The 27,382-nt window shown below is 42.1% G+C and overlaps 1 protein-coding gene across 1 annotated transcript in view; it reads right to left on the bottom strand.

Annotated features, from left to right (window-relative positions):
* Positions 1–13,882: 13,882 nt before the first annotated feature.
* The window catches only part of IFT57 (intraflagellar transport 57), a 69,150-nt gene continuing 55,650 nt past the window's right edge, over positions 13,883–27,382 (bottom strand). Inside the window, exons 7-11 of the mRNA XM_065913725.1 lie at positions 21,532–21,603; positions 20,146–20,277; positions 18,787–18,849; positions 15,269–15,335; positions 13,883–14,277 (exon numbers count right to left, since the gene is read on the bottom strand). Of these exons, the coding sequence (XP_065769797.1) occupies positions 14,099–14,277; positions 15,269–15,335; positions 18,787–18,849; positions 20,146–20,277; positions 21,532–21,603 (513 nt within the window). The 3' untranslated portion in view covers positions 13,883–14,098. The remainder of the gene's footprint in view (positions 14,278–15,268; positions 15,336–18,786; positions 18,850–20,145; positions 20,278–21,531; positions 21,604–27,382) is intronic.

Here is a 27,382-nt window from a genome sequence, read left to right as displayed (position 1 = left end):
TATTTTTAGTAGTACAAGCGTGATCTTTGAATCCATCGTGTAAGAAGATGCTTGGGCTGCTTTAGCTTATTGATTTGAGAAGCAGTAAAAGGAACTGGGTTTGGTTAGGAAGACAGTGAAATAGCATCAGTAAGGTGGTGCAATGTATGCACATTTGACATCCTTAGTAGGTTTATGGGGATGGTGATTTTTGAGAACAATTTCCAAATCTGGTCTAATTCAGTTAGTACTATAATATAGCTTAAAATATGGTGGAATGTTCTGTTGTATATTTACTGCGTTTGGTTCTGGTTCTGGTCTATGGGACATTAAATACTTACTACTCGTGGCATGCTGGTAAACTACCCCTCTGTTCTGTTTTCTTTCTTTTTTTCCTCTTTTTGAAAAATATGTTTTTTTTTTTTTTTATTGAAGGATAATTGCTTTACAGAATTTTGCTGTTGTCTGTCAAACTTCATTATGAATCATCCACAGGTATACATATATCCCCTCCCTTTTGAACCTCCCTCCCATCTCCCTCCACATTCCACCCCTCTAGGTTGATACAGAGCCCCTGTGTGAGTTTCCTGAACCATACAGGGAATCCCCGTGAGCTATCTATTTTACATATGGTAACATAAGTTTCCATGTTACTCTCCATACATCTCACCCTCTCCTCCCCTCTCCCCATGACCATAAGTCTATTCTCTATGTCTGTTTCTCCATTGCTGCCCTGTAAATAAATTCTTCAGTACCATTTTTCTAGATTCTGTATATATGTGTTAGAATACAGTATTTATCCTCTTTCTAACTCACTTCACTCTGTATAATAGATTCTAGGTCCATCCACCTCATTAGAACTGACTCAGATGTGTTCCTTTTTATGGCTGAGTAATATTCCATTGTGTATATGTACCACAACTTCTTTATCCACTCATCTGTGGATGGACATCTAGGCTGCTTCCAAGTTCTAGCTACTGTAAATAGTGCTGCAGTGAACAATGGGACACATGTGTCTCTTTTGATTTTGGTTTCCTCAGGGGATATGCCTAAGAGTGGGATTGCTGGGTCATATGGTGGTTTTATTCCTAGTTTTTAAAGGAATCTCCACGCCATCTTCCACAGTGGCTGTATCAATTTACATTCCCACCAACAGTGTAAGAGGGTTCCCTTTTCTCCACACCCTCTCCAGCATTTATTGTTTGTAGACATTTTGATGAGGGCCATTCTGACTGGTGTGAGGTGATATTTCATTGTAGTTTTTGTTTGTATTTCTCTGACAATGAGCGATGTTGAGCATCTTTTCATGTGTTTGTCAGCCATCTGTATGTGTTCTTTGGAGAAATGTCTGTTTAGGTCTTTTCCCCACTTTTTTGATTGGGTTGTTTGTTTTTCTAGTATTGAGTTGTATGAGCTGCTTGTATATTTTGGAAATTAATCCTTTGTCAGTTGTTTCATTTGCTATTATTTTCTCCCATTCTGAGGGTTGTCTTTTCACCTTGCTTATAGCTTCCTTTGCTGTGCGAAAGCTTTTAAGTTTAATCAGGTCCAACTTGTTTACTTCTGTTTTTACTACTGTTACTCTAGGAGGTGAGTCACAGAGGATCTTGCTTTGATTTATGTCATCGAGGGTTCTGCCTATGTTTTCCTCTAAGAGTCTTATAGTTTCTCGTATTACATTTAGGTTTTTATTCCATTTTGAATTTATCTTTGTGTATGGGGTTGAGAAGTGTTCTAATTTCATTCTTTTACATGTAGCTGTCCAGTTTTCCCAGCACCATTTACTGAAGAGGCTGTTTTTGCCCCATTGTGTATTCTAGCCTCCTTTGTCAAAAATCAGGTACCCATAGGTGCCTGGGTTTATTTCTGGGCTTTCTGTCTTGTTCCATTGGTCTGTATTTCTGTTTTTGTGCCAGTACCATGCTGTCCTGATGACTGTGGCTTTGTAGTGTAATCTGAAGTCAGGAGGATTGATTCTCCCAGCTCCATTCTTCTTTCTCAGGACTGCTTTGGCTATTCCGGGTCTTTTGTGTTTCCATGTGAAATGTGAAATCTTCTGTTCTAGTTCTGTGAAAAATGCCATTGGTAATTAGATAGGGATTGCATTGAATCTGTAAATTGTGTTTGGTAGTATAGTAATTTTCACAATATTGATTCTTCCTACCCAGGAACATGGAATATCTCTCCATCTGTTTATGTCATCTTTGATTTCTTTTATTAGTGTCTTATAATTTCCTGTGTACCATTCTTTTGTGTCCTTAAGTAAGTTTATTCCTAGATATTTAATTCTTTTTGTTGCAATGGTGAATGGGTTGATTCCTTAATTTCTCTTTCAGATTTTTCATTGTTAGTATATGGAAATGCAAGTGGTTTCTGTGTACTGATTTTGTACTGGTTTTGTACTGGTTTTTGTACTGATTTTGTACTGGTTTCTGTGTACTGATTCTGCAACTTTACTAAATTCACTGGTTAGTTCTAGTAATTTTATGATACTAACTTTAGGGTTTTATATGTACGGTATCATGTCATCTGCAGATAGTGAGAGCTTTACTTCTTCTTTTCCAATCTGGATTCCTTTTATTTATTTTTCTTCTCTGATTGCTGTAGCTAGAACTTCCAGAACTATGTTGAATACAGTGGCAAAAGTGGACACCCTTGTCTTGTTCCTGTTCTTAGGGGGAATGCTTTCAGTTATTCACCATTGAGAATAATCTTTGCTGTAGACTTATCATATATGGCCTTTAGTATGTTGAGTGCAGCCTTGTAGAATGAGTTTGGAAGTGTTCCTTCCTCTGCAATTTTTTGAAAGAGTTTTGGAAGGATAGGCATTAGCTCTTCTCTAAATGTTTAACCGAATTCTCCTGTGAAGCCATCTGGTCCTGGGCTTTTATTTTTGGGGGAGATTTTTGATCACAGCTTCAATTTCAGTGCTTGTAATTGGGTTGTTCATAAATTCTGTTTCTTCCTGGTTCAGTCTTGGAAGATTGAGCTTTTCTAAGACTCTGTCCATTTCTTCCGGGTTATCTATTTTGTTGCCACATAGTTGCTCATAATAGTCTCTTATAGTCCTTTGTTTTTCTGCATTGTCTTTTGTAACCTCTCCTTTTTCATTTCTAATTTTGTTGATTTGATTCTTCTCTCTTTTTTTCTTGATGAGTCTGGCTAATGGTTTGTCAATTTTGTTTATCTTCTCAAAGAGCCAGATTTTAGTTTTATTAATCTTTACTATTGTTTCTTTCATTTCTTTTTCATTTATTTCTGCTCAGATCATTATGATTTCTTTTCTTCTATGAATTTTCAGGTTTTTTGTTCTTCTTTTTCCAGGTTTAGGTGTAAAGTTAGGTTGTCTATTTGATGTTTTTCTTGTTTCTTGAGGAAGGATTGTATTGCTATTAACTTCCTTCTTAGAACTGCTTTTGCTGCACCCCATAGGTTTTGAGTTGTTATGTTTTCATTGTCATTTGTTTCTAGAAATTTTTTGATTTCCTTTTTTATTTCTTCAGTAACCTGTTGCTTATTTAGAAACATGTTGTTTAATCTCCATGTGTTTGTGTTTCTTATGGGTTTTTTTTCCTTGTAATTGAAATCTAGTCTCATAGCACTGAGGTAGGACAAGATGCTTGATATGATTTCAATTTTCTTAAATTTACTGAGGTTTGATTTGTGACCCAAGATGTGGTCTATCCTAGAGAATGTTCCATGTGCACTTGAGAAAAAGGTGTACTCTTCTGCATTTGGATGGAATGTCCTGAAGATATCAATGAGATCCATCTCATCTAATGTATTATTTAAGATTTGTGTTTCCTTATTAATTTTCTTTTTTGATGATCTGTTCCATTGGTGTGAGTGGGGTGTTAAAGTCTCCTACTATTATTGTGTTACTGCCAATTTCTCCTTTTATGTCTGTTAGTGTTTGTCTTATGTACTGAGGTGCTAGTACTCTGTCTTGGGTGCATAGATATTTACAATTGTTATGTCTTCCTCTTGGATTGATCCCTTGATCATTATGTAGTGTCCTTCCTTATCTCTTGTAATCCTCTTTGTTTTAAGGTCTATTTTGTCTGTTGTGAGGATTGCTACTCCAGGTTTCTTTTGCTTCCCATTTGCATGAAATATGTTTTTCCATCCTCTCACTTTCAGTCTATATGTGTCTTGAGATCTGAAGTGGTTTTCTTGTAGACAGCATATATATGGGTCTTGTTTTTGTGTCCACTCAGCCAGTCTGTAGATTTTGGTAGGAGTACTTAATCCATTTGCATTTAAAGTAATTATTGATATATACGTTCCCATTGGAGAAGACAATGGCAACCCACTCCAGTCCTCTTGCCTGGAAAATCCCATGGATGGAGGAGCCTGGTGGGCTGCAGTCCATGGGGTTGCGAAGAGTCAGACATGACTGAGCGACTTCACTTTCACTTTTCACTTTCACGCATTGGAAAATGAAATGGCAACCCACTCCAGTGTTCTTACCTGGAGAATCCCAGGGACAGGGGAGCCTGGTGGGCTGCCGTCTCTGGGGTCACAGAGTCGGACACGACTAAAGCGACTTAGCAGCAGCAGCAGTAGCATGTTCCCGTTGCCATTTTCTTAATTGTTTGGGGTTGATTTTGTAGATCTTTTTTTCTTCTCTTGTACTTCTTGACTATACAAGTCCCTTTAACATTTGTTGTAAAGCTGGTTTGGTGGTGCTGAATTCTCTTAACTTTTGCTTATCTGAAAAGCTTTTTATTTCTCCATCAATTTTGAATGAGATCCTTGCCGGGTACAATAATCTTGGTTGTAGATTTTTCCCTTTTGGTACTTTAAATATGTCCTGCCCTTCCCTTCTGACCTGCAGAGCGTCTGCTGAAAGATCAGTTGTTAAGTGTATGGGGTTTTCCTTGTATGTTACTTGTTGCTTCTCCCTTCCTGCTTTTAATATTCTTTCTTTGTGTTTAGTCTTTGTTAGTTTGATTAGTATGTGTCTTGGTGTGTTTCTCCTTGGGTTTATCCTGTATAGGATTCTTTGTGCCTCTTGGACTTGATTGACTATTTCCTTTTCCATGTTGGGGAAATTTTCAACTGTAACATTTTCAAAAATTTTCTCATACCCTTTCTTTTTCTCTTCTTCTTCTGGGACCCCTATAATTAGAATGTTGGTGCATTTGATCTTGTCCCAGAGATCCCTGAGACTGTTCTCAGTTATTTTCATTCTTTTTACTTTACTCTGCTCTTCGGAAGTTATTTCCACCATTTTAACTTCCAGTTCACTGATTTGTTCTTCTGCTTCAGATATTCTGCTATTGATTCCTTCTAGAGTATTTTTAGTTTCAGTAATTGCGTTGTTTGTCTCTGTATGTTTATTCTTTAATTCTTCTAGGTCTTTGTTAATTGATTCTTGCATTTTCTCCATTTTGTTTTCAAGGTTTCTGATCATTTGTACTGTCATTATTCTGAATTTGAAACAACAATTTTCAGGTTGTTCGCCTTGCTTCCATGGCTGCCCGGCTTTCCTCCACAGGCATTTCCCACCACAGTCTCCTCCTTCACATCCCCTCAATCCGTCTCTCCACAGTCAACAGCAGCTCTCGCCCTGGGGTTGCTCCATAATCCCTAAGCTCCAGCTCCCAGCCTTCCAGGGGACCAGCGTTCCTGTCCAGGGCATGTATGGCTGCAGCAAGGACTGTCTGATTCTCATCCCATTTAGGCTGCCGCAGATCAGCTGTTTTACTCTTAGCCCTAAATGTTTCTCCTCTGACTCAGACAATCGCCCTGATGTGGGGATCAGACCCCTGCTTCAGTTCCCCACCCGCTGAGGGCCAGTCCAGTCCTACTAACACTCCTGTTTCCCCCCTAGTTCTCTTGTCCTACTGCGTTTTGCGTGGTTCTATACATTCTTTCCCACCGATCAGCTCCTCCTGTCTGCTCTCAGCTGCGTGCACTCCTGTGTCTGAGGGTGGATTCCTGACGTATCCGTGGAGAGGGATGTGCTCCACGTCCACATACTCCTCCGCCAGCTTGTTCTCCTCTTGTCTTTTTGTTTTCTTAAGGCCTGATTTTTAGTGTTTTCCTATTTCTACGGTGTAAATACTCCCATTATGGGCTGATTTTAAGCTACCAACAGTTTAACAACCACTCTCAAAATTTCTGAATCTCTGACAATGAGCTCTTAGGGGCTGGTTCACCATTGCAAGCTACTACAAACAGTCGAGGTGAGCCTATCAAAATTTAAAATCATGCAGTCTTAGAACCAGAAGCATCCAGAATATGCTAGTCCTACTCCTAACTTTTCAGAAGAAGAAAATTAATGCTGAAGATAAGCAACATTCTAAAAGTCATGCAGAAAATTGCTAGAAAAGTTGGGATTGGAATCAAGGTGCCTGGACTCCCCATGCAGTGTTTGATGCCAAAGCCTTTATATAGGGAGTAGAGAAAAAAGTAGTTTTTGGCTATGAATGGAAATCTGACTGTATAATCGTGTGTTGGGCTCTAGATGGGACAGGATGGGTGACAGGGGCTGTGAACATGAAGCTCCTCAGAGTTGCTCCAAACTGTGTTAAGAATCACTTAAAAAACTGTGCAGTTTGTAATCTTGGTTTGTTAAATGGGCAGGGCTCTTAACCTTTTGTAGCTTTGGTTTTACTATTTTTTAAAGACAGTTTTTAATATTAGTATGTCTTAAACTCTAGTGGGAAATAATCTAGGGTACTTTATTAAAAATCATTTCAGATGGGGTTAATTTTAAGATAACTCACAGAAGAAGCACTAATTTAGATCCTCTTTGAAGACCCTTTTGGATCTAAGGTAGTTTATCTGTTTACTCATAGCCAGGAAATGTTTCTAGAGTGGTAATTCCTTAAAGGAGTTCTTAGATTAGCTGCATCAAAGGCACCTGAGGAGCTTTTTAAAATTCCTGACCACCCAAGGTTCCACCTAAGACCTGTGCGATAATAATCTGAGGGAGAGGAGGGCTGGGAAATTGGTTTTTTTTTTTTTTTTTTTTTTTTAAGAAGTTGCCTATTTGATTTTGATTCCATAGTAGAGTTAGGAACTTCAGAGGTTTCCAACCTAGAGAATGCTGTGTAGGGTAAGGAAGTGATAACTTGCTGTTGACTACTGACCCGTAGAGGAGGGGTCATGTACAAAGATTTTATCCAATAGTTTCTCAAATAGGGGATGGGGAAAAGCAGCTGATGAGCTCGAGGACACTATCTGAGGAGCAACTGGAAAGTGTCCCTGTAGTTCTTAGCGGTGCAAGGACAAAGTATGAGTGGACCAAGGTGGCCTGAAATAAAGTACTAATGGTTTCTCAGCAAATCACAGGTTTGCATGTCTGTATCGAAAGCACCCACTTATGGAAATCTAATGCTTGAGGTGTAGTCTTTACAACACGCTAAGATGAACACATTAAGATGATTCTTGCCCTCCTCTTCCCTGTATTTGTAAAAAGACTTGTCAAACGACAACAAACTAGTGAATCCAAAATTGCTTTTACCCTTTAAAAGACCATGCCACCTTTTCAAATATAACGTTTTAGGAATTACGACTTGGTTGTTGGGTGCATTCAGTTTTTAAAAAGGTAAAGCTTTGACAATGATTGCTGTTTGACCACAAAATAGGGGGGATCTTTTCTAACTACTGTAATCACACTGTTATAATAAAGACTGCTCTAAAGAAAACACAAAAAGCATTTCAGGCTGGCAGAAAAGAGTTTTAAGAAGAAAAGCATTTGGGCATTTAATCCTAGGTTCTCTACAAAGGTTCCTAAATCCATAAAGTCTACTGACCCTCAGCATTCAAACCCATGCTTGTTAACCATCCACGTCACACACAAGAGTTTTGAATCAGAGAATTACATGTTTTCTCATCTTCCTTCACAGGTCTACCTGTTCTAATAAAAGGTTGAAAAATAATCTAAGATGTGCATACTGATTTTTCATGCCGTTTACCTAAATCTACATTCTTAAAGGGTATTCTCAGTGAAGAGGGTCTCTGCTGTTACATTATTTGTTTAAAAAAAAAAAGAACTACATTTGCTGCTTGCAGATTCACAATGTAGATGAGAAGTCCTGAAGGAAATGAAACTTGTTTAACGTTTCTCAAATTTACTGGTTATAAAAACATTTGCTTATGTTTAAACTCATGGGAAATGCTGACCTAGGTTAATTAAGAGGGCAGTAGAGAAACAGTTCCTTAGAGGTGTCAGAAAGTTGTTCCTACTTCATCAATGAATAAATGATTATGTAAATTTAAGACATGTTCAATAGGCCATACAATTTTATTGGAGAGGTCATACAATTCACACAAGTTGCCTATTTGACTCAAAGGGAGACTTACTTTATACAAAGCATATCATTTCCAAGAACCATCATTTTTTTTTTCATTTTTTTACCTTTATACTTTGAAATAATTTCAGGTTTATAGAAAAGTTCTAAAAATGTACAGTGTATTTCTATATGTTTCTATATATTATTCTCTCAAATCTCAAAATGTTAACAGTTAACCACATTTTAAAAATCATTCTCCTTCTCTATATATGTGTGTGAAACACACACACAAGTATATATTTTTTTTCCCTGAACCATTTGAGAGCAAGTTGGTGACATGATGCTTCTTTGCCTCCAAATACTTGTATTGCTAAAACAAAGGACATCCTTATAACTACAGCACAAATATAAAAAAATAATGTTGATTTAACACTATTATCCAGTCTATAGATCTTAACCTTACCTGTCTCAGTAATGTCCTTTTCTAACAGATAAAGGTTTTTTTGTTTTGTTTTGGTTTTTTTGGACTGGTATCCAGTCTTGAATCGTTTGTTGCATTTAATTATGTCTGTTTCACCTCCTTTAATCTGGAGCAATTCCTCAGTCTGTTTTTCATGACCCTGTGATTTTTTTTTTAATTGCACAGCCTCTCTTGATTTTTCTAAAATTTAATTTTAATTGGAGGATAATTGCCTACCATATCATGCTGGCTTCTGCCTAGAGCAGTGTGAGTCAGCCACAAGTACACTTTTTTGAAGAACAGAGGCCATTTTGTAAAACATCCCTCCATTGGATTTGTCTGATGTTTTCTCATGACTATTAACAGATTCAAGTCATACACTTTCAGGAATATGTGCTCCTTTCAGGAGAAACATGATATCTACTTGTTTCACTGCTAATAACGTTAACATTTGGTCCCTTAAAGTGATATGTCCCAGGTTTCTCCACTGTCAAGTCATGACTTTTCTCTCTGTAGAATATCTTATGGGCTTTGAGATTATGTAAATACTCAGTTTTTCATTAAACTTTCACCTACTAGTTTTAGCATTTGTCAAGAAATGGCAATCTGCTCCAGTATTTGTGCCTGGAAAATTCCATGGACAGAGGAGCCTGGTGGACTGCAGTCCATGGGGTCGCAAAGAGTCAGACACAGCTTAGCGACTAGACAACAATGTACATGAAGAAGTAAACCGAGGCCGGTTCAAATTACCAGTGATACTGTGCTATTTTTCCAACAGCATTTGCTTATTTCATTCTCTGTGTTTCATTTGGGTAATTATTAAGAAAAGTTCACTTTTCAAATGCTTACTATTATTATTATATTATTATGTGATCAGTGATCTTCTTTTTTTTTCTTTTTGGCCATGCCATGTGGCATTTGGGATCTTGGTTCTTGACCAGGCGTTGAGCCCATGCCCTCTGCAGTGGAAGCGTGGAATCCTAATCACTGGAACACCAGGAAATTCCCTGATTAGTGATCTTTTTTTCCTCCATCAAATTCCTTATTTACTACTCATGATATCATGGAATGATAATTAGCTATTATCCAAATTTGCCTCTCAATTTTCTGCTTGAAGAGTAGTTTCCCTTCTTGACTATTTAAAAAGTCCCAGCAGAAGTGGAGACCTTTCTTCTCCCCTCCTTCCTGTCTACCCTTTCTCAACCATCTGGGAAGGAACACAATTTATTCACAGTTAAACTTCTTGTTCACAACCTGATGAGTGGGCCTTGATTCTATTACTATAACTTGTACACCTCAGATGATGGTTAGCAGTTTTTAGCAATAAGGTATTTTTTAATTAAAATATGTACAATACAGTACAACATAGTTTTAAAAGATAATGCTATTGCAGACAATAGAGACTACAGTTTATTGTGAGCATAACCTTTACATGCTCCAGGAAACTAAAAAATTCACGTGATACACTTTACTGTGTTGTTCGCTTTATGGTGGTAGCCTGGGATTGAACCTCAGTGTCTCTGAGATACACCTGCATGGTCGTCGCCAGATGGTGATTTCTAAATGCCGTATTTCTTTTACTTTAGGTGTTATTGTACTGTGAGGAGGACCCTTCTCTTCTGCCATTGATTCATTTATCTCTACCTGTATGGATTCATGGTTTGTTGTTTTATTCTCTGGGTTATAACTTATTACTATAATTGTTCTGATGCTCAGTTGTCCCAGATTGGCTAGTATGATATTCTACAGCCCACGTCCTCTAGCCATATCCCCATCACTTCTTTGCAAATGTCCTTACTATCTGGCAAAGAATTCCGGGCTCATCTGTGCTTTCCCTGCCCCAACCCAGGAATTAGTAATTTTTCTAAGAAATCTGTTTTTTTTTTTCATTAAGTAGAAAATTTAGAAACCAAGACACGAGTGCTAGGTATTCTCACTGCTATTGTACTGTCACTGTTTCTAGACCCTCTTAGAGGACAGAACTAGTAAACACACGTATGTATGTATTTGTATTTCTGTATCTATAAATATTTATATTTTCAATTAATCTAAATGTATGAAAAATCCATGAGTTCCTACTAATGCTGCCAATTCCAATCCTGGACCTATGATTTATAATTACTATCTTGAAACTGAGTCAGATCTTAGACTTGATAACATTAAATTAATCTGCGGTAGAATAGGACCCGAAATATACTCTGGAACTGCACAACACATCTACCCATTCACTTACTAACTCACATCCTGTGTGCTAGGACCTGGTTAGGAACACAGAAACAAGAAAGATTTTCTCCTTATCTTCAAGCAGCTCAACCTATTAGAGACGATGGAGGAAAAAACAATGACAACATAGTACAGTAAGCTCTGTTACTCACTGGGCTCTATGGCAGCTGAGAGGAGGACCGCCTGTCCCAACTTGAGTAAACTGGATGATTTCAAAGGAAGTGAAAATAGGTTGCTTACACTAGTTATTGGAAGAGTTCTTAGATTATTGCATTTGCATGTAATGAAGTGCACTTTGTTTCTGACTAAAAGTACATTTTACGGAGCGCTATCATTTATCTAGAAGGGGTCTCTGCATTGATTGAATTCAATCACATTACTACTTAGCCATGACAATACCTATGCAAATAAGTTCCAGGGAAACTGCTGTTAGTTTGCGGTTCCTAAAGTTAGGTTTTGGTCTTTCTGCTCTGCGCCTCCCAATGACCATAAAGGAAGGGAAAAACGTGGGAATTCATTTCAAACTACCTATTATCCCAAATTAAATAAACTGATTTTGCCATTGTATTGATTGCCACCCTCTTGAGTAATGGGCTTCCCTTGTGGCTCAGCTGGTAAAGAATCTGCCTGCAACCCGGGAGACCTGGGTTTGATCCCTGAGTTGGGAAGATCCCCTGGAGAAGGGAAAGGCTACCCACTCCAGTATTCTGGCCTGGAGAATTCCATGGACTGTATAGTCCATGGGGTCACAAAGAGTCAGACAGGATTGAGTGACTTTCACTTTCACTCTTGAGTAAAAAAAGTTTATGCATGCTAGATTTATCTAAATATAATCTTACACTAGCACGTTTGAAAGAAAAAGATTTGTGTGTGTGAGGGTATATAAATGGAAAGTAAAGGCTAAAAAAAAAGCAGGGTGGAAATAATAGAATGAAAAATAAGAAGGGAATTTTATTTTTTCTGTCATACATATATATATATATACATGTGTGTACACACACACATGTATATATAGTATTCTAATCAAAATTTATCACTAGATCCTTTTTTCCTCCTTATTTTCAAAAAATAAGTGTGGGCTATCTTCTGGTTTGAGCGTATCTCATCAGTGTTCCCCAGTTCCAAGTCCGGTCACTCTTATATTGCTTATGTCACCAATTTAGAAATCGCAGATGAGAAAGTTGTTCAGTAAGCTGTGTAAGTAAAGACTGCCAGTACCAGGAGGCTGACTGTGAGATAACTTGCTATCCTTCCTTCTGTTGCAAAATGACTCTTCAGTGTATCTGATACCACAGAAAAAAGTAGAACTGAGAAATGTATACACCTTTTTATTCACTACAGGAACATAATCAAACATGACTGAAATATTTATTTTTTATCAGGGAACCTTAGATCATAGCAGATATAAAATCAGTTTAGTCATGAAATGGTCATGATAAGTAATAAACTTCAAGTGTTAATAAAGATATTGAAGTTTTATTCTTATGTTTTAAAAAGATGTAATTTTAGGTAACCATAAAGTTGAGGCAAGGGTAGTTTGGAATTTTGGAAAGAATTCCCAGCCATTGCTGGCTGCATCTAGGAGCAGAAACACGGGAGATCACTGTGTGTGTATCAAACGGAAGGGGCCGGCTTGCGCCAGAGGTCCGTGTGCTGACACCAGCAGCCCCCGCAGAAAGCATGGGTCCTACCCGCTCTGCACCAGGCTCCCCTCTCTCACATGCAAGGAGCCGTAAGAACGGGGGGGCACCAGGTCAGTACCCGCTCTGCACCAGGCTCCCCTCCCTCACATGCAGGGAGCCGTAAGAACAGGGGGCACCAGGTCAGTACCCGCTCTGCACCAGGCTCCCCTCCCTCACATGCAGGGAGCTGTAAGAACGGGGGGTCACTAGGTCAGTACCTGCTCTGCACCAGGCTCCCCTCCCTCACATGCAGGGAGCCGTAAGAACGGGGGGCACCAGGTCAGTACTCGCTCTGCACCAGGCTCCCCTCCCTCACATGCAGGGAGCCGTAAGAATGGGGGGCCACCAGGTCAGTACCCGCTCTGCACCAGGCTCCCCTCTCTCACATGCAAGGAGCCGTAAGAACGGGGGGCACCAGGTCAGTACCCGCTCTGCACCAGGCTCCCCTCCCTCACATGCAGGGAGCTGTAAGGATGGGGGGGCACCAGGTCAGTACCCGCTCTGCACCAGGCTCCCCTCCCTCACATGCAGGGAGCCGTAAGAACAGGGGGCACCAGGTCAGTACCCGCTCTGCACCAGGCTCCCCTCCCTCACATGCAGGGAGCTGTAAGAACGGGGGGTCACTAGGTCAGTACCTGCTCTGCACCAGGCTCCCCTCCCTCACATGCAGGGAGCCGTAAGAACGGGGGGCACCAGGTCAGTACTCGCTCTGCACCAGGCTCCCCTCCCTCACATGCAGGGAGCCGTAAGAATGGGGGGCCACCAGGTCAGTACCCGCTCTGCACCAGGCTCCCCTCTCTCACATGCAAGGAGCCGTAAGAACGGGGGGCACCAGGTCAGTACCCGCTCTGCACCAGGCTCCCCTCCCTCACATGCAGGGAGCTGTAAGGATGGGGGGGCACCAGGTCAGTACCCGCTCTGCACCAGGCTCCCCTCCCTCACATGCAGGGAGCCGTAAGAACAGGGGGCACCAGGTCAGTACCCGCTCTGCACCAGGCTCCCCTCCCTCACATGCAGGGAGCCGTAAGAATGGGGGGCCACCAGGTCAGTACCCGCTCTGCACCAGGCTCCCCTCCCTCACATGCAGGGAGCTGTAAGAACGGGGGGTCACTAGGTCAGTACCCGCTCTGCACCAGGCTCCCCTCTGTCACATGCAGGGAGCTGTAAGAACGGGGGCCACCAGGTCAGTACCCGCTCTGCACCAGGCTCCCCTCCCTCACATGCAGGGAGCCGTAAGAATGGGGGGCCACCAGGTCAGGGCTTTACTATATGTAATGATCAGTGAAAGCTGCTTTGAAAGTGAGAATTTTAAATTACTTTATTAAATATTATATTCAATTTAAAGGTTCTGACCATCCATAATCATCATGATACAATATGTGTGTATATATGTAAAAAAATACCCACCAACATGCTTTAAGAAGAATAACTGTGCTTTGTAATCTATGCGACATGAAATATGCTTTTCTAGAAAAAACCAATAATCAGAGCATGAAAAACGGCATGCTTTAATAAGAGCCTACTGCAGATTCGGGAATGACGGTGGCATGCATGTCTCTTGTCATGTTGGACTTCTCCTTCAGCTTTGACTGCAGGAGTGTGTGTTCCACGACTCCGACTCTGATGTCCATCTGAGCGGTTTCCTGCTTCAGCTTTGTGAGGCTCTGTTTAATCTTCACCAGAGGAGCTGCAGAACGGAAATAGCACGGGATGCAAATTTTCATTTGGAGTATCAGTTTATTACAGAACGGTATGACATTCTCCTCACTTTGTCTTAAGCCAAAAATAGGGTTAAACACATAGCCAACAATTTACTGACATTCACTCAGTTTTGCTGTGGCATTTTAAACACCTGAAATTTCTAGGCTGGGAAATGATGTAGCATTTGATGTACTGAGGCTGAACTTCTTTTCTAGAGGAAGAGTTGCTAAAGGGGAATATAATGATTTCTTCAGTATTTTTTAATGGGCTAATATATTTGTCTAAGGAATAAAAGGATACTGTGGGAGAAAGGAGATTAAAAAAAGGATACAAAGGGAAGAAAGAATGACTTTGACACACAGCTGATGGTCTCATTCAAACATACTTACTGCAAACCCTCTATACATCACCTTTTGAGCGATCACTCAAGTATACACCATTAGAACTCTAAAATCTTTCTAGAACATAGAAAGGCCTTTGGGCAACCACCCCCAGGCCATGTCAAAGTAACTAGCTCACAACGGAGGATGATTACTGTCGGAATATTAATTCTTCCCTATCTGACCCTTGCTCATCAGGCCTACTGACGGTGAGGGAAAGAGAGGCATCACATCACCACCTACACTGAGTGTTTTTGTACTATGAAATGGAATGATCAATCTCACTGGATGGAAACATAACAAAACATTCATTTTTAAAACAGGCATATCAAAGTGTATATTTAAATATTTTCTACCCTATTTCTGAATAGATATAGTTTGAATAAAATCCTGAATGACAGTAAAAATGACTCTTCTCATTTATAAGGGAAATAGTATACTGATTATCAGACATCATTTTTGCACCATGTACCCCTCCTTCAAACAAATTCATTTTAAAAAGGAGACTTCCTATTTATTAATGCCTTCTTAAAAATACATTTCTTAAGGAGAGACACTTCTGCTCATTTTCTTCTTAAAATCAGTGTGTGCACTTACCCCCATCAGTCATGCTGCTGCCTTTTTCTTCCATTTCTTGTTTCACCTTTTCTAGCTCTTCTGTGACCTTTCATTGAGAACAAAAGCTCTCATGAGTGCTCGATTTTGAAGAAACTTCCAAAATTTTGAATGATGTATTAAGACAAATAATTCAGACATAATACACACATAAAGGGATACAAATATATCTGGACGTAATTTGAATAATAAGATAAAGTGTGCAGACATGCTAAGCTTTTTATCTTCTAAGCGTGCTCCTATTGTTATAAATGTCACCAAATTACTTTCTCATTAACTGTCTCAGGTTGTAACACGATAGAATAAAAAAGATCTAAGTTGTTTTTTTTTTTTTAGGCATTAGGCACTGAAGCCTTGCAGTTATCTCACAGCATCTACCATGCAAATCTCTAATGACTAGTTATTAATTAAAATACCATAAATATCCTAAAGGCTTTGCGAACTCTAAAGATTTACTAGGTAGCTTTCTTAATATTATAGTTTTGCAAGAGAATATGCCACCTCTTTCTCTATAGGACACTAAGAATAACATTTATGCCATATGGCTATATGTAAAAATATTCTAACTGCTTTATCCAACCATGAACTCCAAGAGGCATACTGTGCTGCCATGCTGGCCCTTATATAAAGTCTACATCAACTCAAAACTGTACATAGTCTGTGTTATTAGCAAAATTCCAAACGCAGCGCTAACATTGGTAGAAAGTATCACCTTTAAAAAACTGAAAAGTTTTTGATACAATCTAGAACCAAACCATAATTATTGTAACTTAGCAGTCTTTATTTTTCGATCATACTGGTGAGTAAAAACTTCCTGGGGAATAAACTGCACATCCAAGTAAAGCAAATTAATTTTGTTCAGGCATCTGAAATGTTACAACTGGGGATAACTACACACTCCGAAAGAACTAAATGGTTCCCTGGACTCCCTTCCAGCGTTAATCTATCTAACGGAAGTGAGCACTTTAGTTCTGTATAATGTTTTATCTGCCTAGAAGCACCACAGGACTGGAGTCTAAATATTTCTAAAGTAATATTTTTTATTATTTTAAAATAACTATTTACTCCTCAAATAATCTCCAGGAAAAAAAGCTTAATTCTACACACAGAAATGTGTGTGTGTGTGTGTGTGTGTGTGTGTGTGTGTGTGTGTGTGTGTGTGTGTGTGTGTGATCGCTTTGTTCAGACGTGTCAGACTCGGTGCAGCCCCACAGACTATAGCCCACCTCTGTCCATGGGCTTCTCCAGGCAGGAATGCTGGAGTGGGTTGCCGTTTCCTCCTCCGGGGGATCTTCCCGACCCAGGTACTGAACCCGCGTCTCCTGTGTCTCCTGCATTGGCAGGCGGATTCTTTACCCACTGAGCCACCTAGGAAGCCCACTATACAGAAAAGTTTGTAGCAATTATACTTGAGTGTATCCAAAGATAATCTTAGACTTTAGTCCCACACTGGCTACTGATCTTGTCAGGTCTTTTTTACTCTCAGCTCTTCAGTGAGAAGTGGGAGTATATATTATTTATATATATATATATACACACACACACACATATTTAAAGGTAAGACCTAATACATAATATATAATACATGTATTATTAATATAACTAATATATATTAGGTCTTCCGTCTCTTGCAAAAAGATGAAAGTAAATACAACAATGTATGTAAACATTCTAAAAAGCCTTCTTTTTAGACTATTCTAAAAATATTCTAAAATTCCCTTCTAAAAAGTCTTTAGAAGGGAAAGGGTTAAATGCTCGTCTCAATTTGCGGACAGAGAAATAGGATCACATACAAGTTATCAACAACAATCATTAAAAAAAAATTGTATCTTAAATACTAACATTAAAATTTACTATAGACATTTAAGTAAATATTTTACTTACTCTTTTATATATTAATGATAACTATTATGCTTTTAAAAAGATTAAGGAAGGCTATAAATGTGCTAATATTATCAGCATGTTTTATGTTACATTTAGTAAAACAATTTTAGGCATTTTGTGGGAATAAGTAGGTATATAAACACCTAACTGATTCATTGAAAAGAAAATTCAGGGATTTTTCTCCTGAAGAAAAGGACTTGGAGCCACAGGAAGCGATGACTAAAGTCCACAGCCATGGCTGCAGCCGTATCAATCCGCCCGTGGCTGCCAACAGCAGGGCCTGCGGACGGCGGAGAGTCTGGGGGCACAGTGGTACCCCAACAGCAGGGCCTGCGGACGGCGGAGAGTCTGGGGGCACAGTGGTACCCCAACAGCAGGGCCTGCGGACGGGGGAGAGTCTGGGGGCACAGTGGTACCCCAACAGCAGGGCCTGCGGACGGCGGAGAGTCTGGGGGCACAGTGGTACCCCAACAGCAGGGCCTGCGGACGGCGGAGAGTCTGGGGGCACAGTGGTACCCCAACAGCAGGGCCTGCGGATGGCGGAGAGTCTGGGGGCACAGTGGTACCCCAACAGCAGGGCCTGCGGACGGCGGAGAGTCTGGGGGCACAGTGGTACCCCAACAGCAGGGCCTGCGGACGGGGGAGAGTCTGGGGGCACAGTGGTACCCCAACAGCAGGGCCTGCGGACGGGGGAGAGTCTGGGGGCACAGTGGTACCCCAACAGCAGGGCCTGCGGACGGCGGAGAGTCTGGGGGCACAGTGGTACCCCAACAGCAGGGCCTGCGGACGGCGGAGAGTCTGGGGGCACAGTGGTACCCCAACAGCAGGGCCTGCGGACGGCGGAGAGTCTGGGGGCACAGTGGTACCCCAACAGCAGGGCCTGCGGACGGCGGAGAGTCTGGGGGCACAGTGGTAGCCCAACAGCAGGGCCTGCGGACGGCGGAGAGTCTGGGGGCACAGTGGTACCCCAACAGCAGGGCCTGCGGACGGGGGAGAGTCTGGGGGCACAGTGGTACCCCAACAGCAGGGCCTGCGGACGGCGGAGAGTCTGGGGGCACAGTGGTACCCCAACAGCAGGGCCTGCGGACGGCGGAGAGTCTGGGGGCACAGTGGTACCCCAACAGCAGGGCCTGCGGACGGCGGAGAGTCTGGGGGCACAGTGGTACCCCAACAGCAGGGCCTGCGGACGGCGGAGAGTCTGGGGGCACAGTGGTACCCCAACAGCAGGGCCTGCGGACGGGGGAGAGTCTGGGGGCACAGTGGTACCCCAACAGCAGGGCCTGCGGACGGGGGAGAGTCTGGGGGCACAGTGGTACCCCAACAGCAGGGCCTGCGGACGGGGGAGAGTCTGGGGGCACAGTGGTACCCCAACAGCAGGGCCTGCGGACGGCGGAGAGTCTGGGGGCACAGTGGTACCCCAACAGCAGGGCCTGCGGACGGCGGAGAGTCTGGGGGCACAGTGGTACCCCAACAGCAGGGCCTGCGGATGGCGGAGAGTCTGGGGGCACAGTGGTACCCCAACAGCAGGGCCTGCGGATGGCGGAGAGTCTGGGGGAACAGTGGTACCCCAACAGCAGGGCCTGCGGACGGCGGAGAGTCTGGGGGAACAGTGGTACCTCGGACAGGAGTCGGGTCCTCTCAGTCACTCCACCGTTTCCCTGCTGGTAACGCTCCCGTGCCTGAGGGAGAAAACATTTTCTTTAATGGCAAAATCAAAAAAGCAGATTACTTCAATATGACCTCTTTGTACTTACAGTTTCTGCATATCACTTTAAGACAACCCCCTCCTTGTCTGTGAGTACATTTGTGAAAAGTGACATTTTAACAGCAGCTATTTTAACATCCCTAATAGGCACCATGTATTTAATGAAAACACTACATGAGGGTGAACTACCTTAATCATCATATACGCACTGTGTAACACACAGGGCCACGATTCACAATAAAAATTTGTCCTCAGCCATTCCTAAACAGTCTAGACAATGGCTCTTGGTTGATCTAATCTGCCTGCTATGCAGAGACAACTTGTTTTCAAAAACAACACAGCATCAGAATCAGTAGTTAGTAAGACTTAACAAGCAGTATGACAATATAGAATATGTTCTTGGGAACTAATTTAACAATCATTTAGTGTCAGTGTTTAAGAGATACAGGGTGGCTTTAATCAGAGACTTTTTACAGCATTTTAAAAGTAAAAATATCCATGAATATGTGTGTATATGTGTAAACAGTTAATTAAACAAACAATAAAAAATGCGAAGGTTAGTTTCTGCTTCGTCTTTCAGAACTCCTGAAAGTATTAAAACAAAAGGATCTCCAGTTTATTTCCATTCTTTTCTCCTCCCAGCCTTGTCTGCCGTCAACTGGCACCTGCAGACGCTCTTAGAGGTCTTCTCAGCATCAGGGCGGGGGGAGCACAAACCCCAGAGGAAAGCCGTTAGGTCCCTGGGCTGGAACAAGGCGCGGCTGCCTCCAAAGGCTGAGGGTTTTTATTTTTGGTTGAAACCCTAAAACTTTGAAAGGATCACAAAATGCGCTCATTTAATTAACTAAACTGCGGTCTCTGACGGTGTCTGGCTTCCCCAGGCCTTCCTGGGTGGCTGTAAGCCACCGTGGCAAGGCTGGCTCTGCCCCGACACACCTAAGTGGATGCTCTGCCACCTCCTGCTGCTCAGACAGTCCACCCGCAGCAGCTTAGCAACAAAACCAGGGGTCCTGACACGCGGCCCCTTTTCTGAGGAATACACGACTGCTCGTAGTTCAATCAGACAAAGAAATGCACTTTAAAGACTCCTAGGATGTCATTTCTAGGACACGTGAAATGGAGAGGACAAGTTCCACCAGCTTCCTGATGCGGGCAGAGAATTACCGGGTGCTGCTTGTGAAAAGCACCGCACGGCCCTCTGGAACAGAGGCGCCGCGTCAGGTCTGGGGGTCACGGACCGGGACGAGCCCGGGTGTCGCTCTTCACTCACCTCGCTCAGCTGGGCTTGAGCTGCGCGGTATTCCTGAACCAAGTGCTCGAGCTGACTGTTGATGTACTTTTCTCGGCTGCCGATCTTTTCCAGAGTCCTACTAATTTCATTATGAAGTTTGTCCAAAAATCCCTAGAAATTTCATGAAATTTTAATAGGCAAAGAATGCACAGATATGCTTTTCCAAAGTAGTTTTAAATGGGTTAAATTTCCCTCCGTTCAGCCCACAAATTCTTAGTCACAAATAAAAAAGATGCAAGTTTGAAATTTTCAGTAACAAAAAAGTCTGCAATGAGAATTATTTTAGTCACACGTTGCAGAATGTTAAAATTAAAAAGCACCTGGTAGTGTTGGTTGATTTATTTATCCTTATGCAAATCCAAAATGTATGTGAGTGGAATTTGCTTTAAAGTCCACAATCAAAGTAGGTAACGGAATCACACGATTTTCTTACAAGCACAATTCAAGGATGACCAGACTACTGCAGCTGGAGGAGATCATTAAACTTGTAGCTCTAGTCTGCGGTGGCATCACTGGGTGACGCAAGCAAGATGCCGGTTGTGAGTGGCATCCAGAGGAAGAGACGGGTTCTACAGCAGATGCATCCTTTGGCATGAGCAGTCTTTCCATGATTGAGTTGTGTTTTCCGAAATTAGCATGTTGATGCCTTCCTTTCCCCCACCTCCCCTCAAGTGACTGTACTGGGGCCTTTTAGGAGGTGATTTTGATTAAATGAGGTCATCAGAGTGGAGCTCACAGAACTGGTGTCATTACAAGACAAGAGACGTCACAGCTCTCCTTCCCCATGTGCGGACACAGCGAGTAAGTGGCTGTGTCTGAGCCAGGAACAGAGCCCTCCCTGCAGCCTGGTTGTGCTGGCATCCGGACATCAGACTTCCAGCCTCTGGAACTGCGGGAAAATGAACCCGCAGTTTAAACCAAACCGAAGTTACAGCTCCAGCCTGGGAACCAGAACCTTACACCAGCGTGGCTTCCTTGTGGCAGTCTCCCAGAGCCCCTATTACTGGCAGGCAGCGGGCCTGGAAGCTGGGGGTTTGAGGCATTGCTGGCCTGGCGCTCTGCTATTCTTTGAGATTCGAAGAGGAAAGAGTGATGAAATGATTCTAACACACCTACATATATAAATAAACTATATCTAAGGTATGCAGTAAACTATATATGTACATATACACACACACACCTTTTAAATAGCTACCTTTCTTTAGTTGGTTTAAATCTTAGGGCTGTTGAAATATAATATGGTATATTTGATCAGTAAACTCCTCAAAGGTAAGACTGGGCCATTTTTCTTCCATGTTTCCCCTTAACAGGTGCTTCACGGATGAATAAATGGACTCACAGACTCCTCGGAAGTGATTCACATACCTTGGTTTCCTTTAGAGCAGACTCAATCCCACTTTTGTGCTGGTGCATTTGGTCAACGTGGATTCTCCAATCCTGTAGGGATAAGAGCATAGAGGAAAAAGTAAAAAATACATTTCCTTCTTTCTTCTACTTTTTTGAAGCTGCATTCTTTAATTACTTTGGTTGCTGCTCTATTTCAGGTAGGAGAGGACTATATATAGTTTGCAATCAGATTATAAAGAAATATGTGTAGAGCACTTCAGGATAAAAGGTTCTAAATAAATGTAAATGTAAATTATTTTATGTGTTCACAGAGTGATGTCTGACAATTTGAATATAAATTATCCCTGCACTGCTGGTGGTTAATATTTATGACTACCCATCAAAATGGAAAAAAAAAAACTTAATTACTAGAAAAGAAATACTTGTTTAAACAGTAACAATTATATGTAACAGAAGCTACTCTGGAATCAAGTTTTTGTTCAGTTGCTAAGTCATGTCCAACTTTCTGTGACTCCATGGACTGCAGCACGCCAGGCTTCCCCACCCTTCACCATCTCCTGGAGTTGCTCAAACTTATGTCCGTTGAGTTGGTGATGCCATGCAACCATCTTGTCCTCTGTTGTCCCCTTCTCCTCTTGCCTTCAATCTCTTCCAGCATCAGGGTTTTGTACAATTAATTGGCTCTTCACATCAGGTGGCCAAAGTATTGGAGCTTCAGCTTCAGCATCAGTCCTTCCAAAGAATATTCATGGTTGATCTCCTTTAGGATTGACTAGTTTGATCTCCCTGCAGTCCAAGGACTCTCAAGAGTCTTCTCCAGCACCACAGTTCAAAAGCATCAATTCTTTGGCAGTCAGCGTTCTTCATGGTCCAACTTTCACAACTGTACATGACTACTGGAAAAACCACAGCTTTGACTAGATGTACCTTTGTCGGCAAAGTGATGTCTGGGCTTTTTAATATGCTGTCTATGTTTGTCATAGCTTTTCTTCCAAGGAAGAAGTGTCTTAACCTCATGGCTGTGATCACCATCTGCAGTGATTTTGGAGCCCAAGAAAATAAAGTCTCTCACTGTTTCCATTGCTTCCCCATATATTTGTCATGAAGTGATGGGACCGGATGCCATGATCTTAGTTTTCTGAATGCTGAGCTTTAAGTCAGTTTTCTCACTCTCCTCTTTACCTTCATTAAGAGGCTCTTTAGTTCCTCTTTGTTTTCTGCCATTAGGGGAATATCATCTACATATCTGAGGTTGTTGATATTTCTTCTGGCAGTCTTGACTCCAGCTTGTGATATATCCATTCCAGCATTCCTCATGATGTACTCTGCATATAAGTTAAATAAGCAGGGTGACAATATACAGCCTTGATGTACTTCTTTCCCAACTTTGAAACAGTCCGTTGTCCTATGTCCGGTTCTAACTTGCTTCTCGACCTGCATACAGGTTTCTCAGGAGGCAGGTAAGGTGGTCTGGTATTCCCATCGCTTTCAGAATTTTCCACAGTTTGTTATACCCACACAGACAAAGGCTTTAGTGTAGTAAAATGAAACAGATGTTTTTCTGGAATTCTCTTGCTTTTTCTATGATCCAATGGATTTCGGCAGTTTAATCTCTAGTTCCTCTGCCTTTTTTAAATCCAGCTTGTACATCTGGAAGTTCTTGGTTCACATACTGCGGAAGCCTAGCTTGAAGGATTTTAAACATTACTTTGCTAGCATGTGAAACGAGTGCAACCGTAAGGTAGTTTGAACTTGATACTGGAATCAAGTATCATATATCAAATATTAGTTTGTCCCTTGAAATTAAAATGGGGCTCTCTTGTTTAGACTTCAGAGTCTCTCTCTTAAGAAATATCTATAATGATTATTAGAGTTCATATATTTGAGACATATTCTTCTACTTCTAGACTGATGTAAATTTGTGTGCATATTTAAAATCTATCCCAACATTTTAATTTCCTAGAAGAGATTCTCAAAATTTTTGATTTATATTACTAAAGGTAACAATTTTAAGACTTGAGAAATATTCATCAAAAGAGAAAAAATATTAAGGTGAGTTGAAGTAAGTGATGGGGTCAGGCTATCCCTCAATCACACATACCTTTCTGCATTTTTCTCCCTTCCTGCTCCCATTTTATACCTACACCACTTTATGAAGGAAAAAGTCTTTTGTGAATAGTTCCATTCTAATGATTTCTTAACTTTGAAACATGTGCCTGTGATTATATGGTAAAAAATCCTTGGGTATTTCACACGTATCAATTATGAAATTACATTACATCTGCAAAGAAGCTCAAAGGGCATCTAGCCTGACGGTCATCATTTCACAGACACGCAAGCAGACGCCCGGCGACAGAGAGGGCCGCGTCCGCGGCCCCAGAGGCAGCGGTGCATGTGGACCAGGGGCCCAGTGCACTGACTCCCACACAGCATCTTTCGGCAGCTCAGAGTTGATAAAGGGGGCCACTGGCCGCCTGACACCAGTGAAGGCGCTGGTGGAAGAAGTGTCTGTTGCTCAGTTGTGTCCAACTCTGCAACCCCATGGACCGTGGCCTGCCAGGCTCCTCAGGAAAGAATACGAGAGTGGGAAGCCAGTCCCTTCTCCAGGAGATCTTCCTGACCCGGGGATCAAACCTGGGTCTCCTGCATTGCAGGCAGATTCTCTACTGCCTGAGCCAGCAGGGAAACCCTACAGCAGAGAACAAACAGCACTTTCCTGTGTCCTTAGACATTTTTCTGTCTCGTGAGTGGAAAGTATCTCAGAAAACAGAGCGTGGAAAGAAACTTGAAGATCACCGATTCACCCATCTAACAGCCATCTAGAGAAATGCCTTTATTGTATAGTTGAGGGAACTGCTCACGACCTACGACTATGGTTAGACCAGGAAACAGGCCCCTCCAACTAAGTCAGTCAACACGGGAGAAAGAAGGAGAAGCAACTGGCTGGCCTCCTGCAACTAGACTCAAGACGGTTAAGTTTCAAAATGGAAACCCGTTTAAGCTCAAGCAAGCATCTTGATGAAAGATAATGAACCTAACAAGTATCATTATAATAATTTTGTAAAGAAGTACTCATCCTGCCTGATTAAAAAAAAATGTCAGAAGCTTAATAAACATCAAGCTCAAGTATTCCTATCAGTCTCTCTCTCTGTCAATAGATAGATATGTAGATGTGTGTATATATAAACATATATAAACATACACATATATTTATACATACATTTAAAATTTAGTGTAACTGGTGCTTAAAATAGTTTTGTGTTCTACTTTTTTCTACCTAGCATTGCTTTCTATCCAGCAAATGTTTAAAACATGTATTTTTTTTCATGTTTTGATATTCAAAGTGTTTTGAGAGAAGCGAACATGCTTGACTTATCTGTGTGTGACTATAATAACTTACATTGATGGTGAGCTCCATGGAGGAGCTGGCATTTCATTGGAACCTTGAAACATGAGTAGTAGCATTTCAGCTTGCTGAAGAGGAGGGGGAGAGGAACAGTATTTTAGGCTGAGGGAGTAACGAGAACAAGGGAAAAGAGAAGAATATATAGAGCACAAGTAGCCCAGGCCGGCTAGAATATAACACACACAGTTCTTAGGGCGGGCTGGGGTGGGGTGGTTGAATCACAGGGAAACAAAGCTGGAGATGGCAGGTTAAATTAGATCCAGGGCTTTAATTAAGGAGTGTGGATTTTATCTTGTAGAGATAATGGAGAGCTATCAAAGACTTTTGGTTTCAGTTTTAAAGACAAGTCTGTGTTCTGAGAAAGTAACAGCGTGAAGGGCTGAGGAGAAAGGGAGGAGACTGAAGGCAGGCAGCATTAAGCAGGCCAATTAAGCCGCTGCGTCCTGGTCCAGGGACAGACCAGCAGGGCTTCATCAGCGCAGGGCTTGTGGGAGTGGAAGGGAAGGGGCGGGTCCCAGCGACACCGCAGAGACAGACTGTCTGATTCCTGACCCAGGGGAAGAGTGAGGAGGCTGCAGGGAGGTGGGCAAGCAGACAGATGTCGGCAAGGTTTCCAGTCTTAGGAACTGAGAGCATAGTACAGTCTCAGTGTGACAGGAACAGAACCGATTTCAGGGAGTCAGAAATACTGAGGAATTTGGTTTGGGACTTTCTAATTTGATCAGCTAGTGGGACATTTGTGTATTCTTATTGCCTTTTAAAGTGGAAAACTAGTAATGATCTGTAATTATCTGCCAGGCAAATCTGAATGCTTGTCTTCTTAAAATCCTTGAGATGGACACATGTCCTGACGTACAACTATTTTTATAAGAGCCTTATAAAAGTGTTCCTACACTTTAACCCAGCAATTTCACCTCTAGAAATTATTCCCAAGGAAATAATTGGGGATACACGCAAAGGTCAATGTATAAACTCTGTGTAAAATAGCAGAACACCCTCTAAATATCTAACAGTAGAGGATGATTTAAACTAATTCTGCAATATTCATTTCATTCCTAAAAACAACGTAGTATGATAATATTTTTATAGAGCTCAAAGCAAAAGTCGAGGATATACTACTTGGAGATGGACACACATGTTGCTATGTTAGTCGCCAAGTCATGCCCGACTCTATGTGACCCCGTGGACTGCAGCCCACCAGGCTCCTCTGTCCGTGGGATTCTCCGGGCAAGAATACTGGAGTGGGTTGCCATCCTCTTCTCCAGGGGATCTTCCTGACCCAGGAATCGAACCTCTGTCTCCTAAGTTGCAGGCAGATCCTTCACCACTGAGCCACCTGGGAGGTCCCAGAACAGGAACACACAGCTTTAAAAACTACAACTCAGAGAGCTAAAGACTTTAGAGAGGTTTGTGGTAAGAATGGAGAATACAGGTTTCAACGACACGTTAGGATCCGGTCCTCCAAAGGAGGAACAGTAAGAAGGACTGTTAAACAGTAACAGCAGTTCTTAAATAAGGGAGAACCCATCCGGCCCGGAGGCACGGTTACACACTTTCCTCGTCTGAGACACCATCGGATGGCCCCGTCCCTTCCTTCTCACCGCGCCCTCCCCCGGGACGGGTATGTGACCTGCCGCTGGCCGTGGGAGCGGTGCGCTTCCCCGCTCCGGGCGTGCCGGCCTTGGCCACGCCATTCCCTCCGGCCAGCGGGATGATGACGGACGTGGCCTGGGCCAGGACTGTGCAGAGGCCCTAAGAGGCATCGTCAACCCACCGCCCTTTCTTTCAGCCGTGGTAACGGGCAAGCCCCACAAAGGGCTGGTCCTGTGGGTCTGAGAATAAGAAACACGGACAGCGGCGGGAGCAGAGCCGGGCTGAGCCACACATCGACAGATGGGCATCCTGAATGAGGATAAATGTCCGTCATTATTGCTGTAAACCACTGATTCGGGGGTGGTGTGTGATACGGAAATCTGACTATATATACGTAATTTTTTATAAGGAAAAAAAGAATCAGGTTAAAGGACCTTTCCAAAGTCTCACGTCTGGAAAGTGGAAAGCATTCCACGCCGGTGCCTCTTGCACAGACTATATGCTGCTTTTCTTTGTCATAAAATGAACTACTGAAGAGCACCTAAGGTAAACCAAGAATTCTTTCTGTTACGTGTGAAGTGGGATCACATGGATGACGGCAGGTTACCAGTCACCTATTCCAAAGCGCTCCGCCTGTGTCTATTAAGCGCTATTTCTCATCGCTATCGAAGGTGAGCTTTGCGCCTAACCTGGCACATTTCTTCTCTCTACAGAAATGAGAAAACTAATAATGATCTAGAATATCATTTCTTTAGACTTCCTATTTTTAGAAAGTCTAGCATTTCTTTAGGTTTTCCTTCTATTTCACAAATCCTTTCATGCAAAATCTCGTGTGTAATTCTGTCACTGTGAAGTAGATGGCAAAGGCAA

This window comes from Muntiacus reevesi, chromosome 21, assembly GCF_963930625.1.
Source record: "Muntiacus reevesi chromosome 21, mMunRee1.1, whole genome shotgun sequence".
Lineage (NCBI taxonomy): Eukaryota > Metazoa > Chordata > Mammalia > Artiodactyla > Cervidae > Muntiacus > Muntiacus reevesi.
The sequence above is the reverse complement of the archived record's forward strand: the minus strand, read 5'-3'. Positions and strand labels throughout refer to the sequence as shown.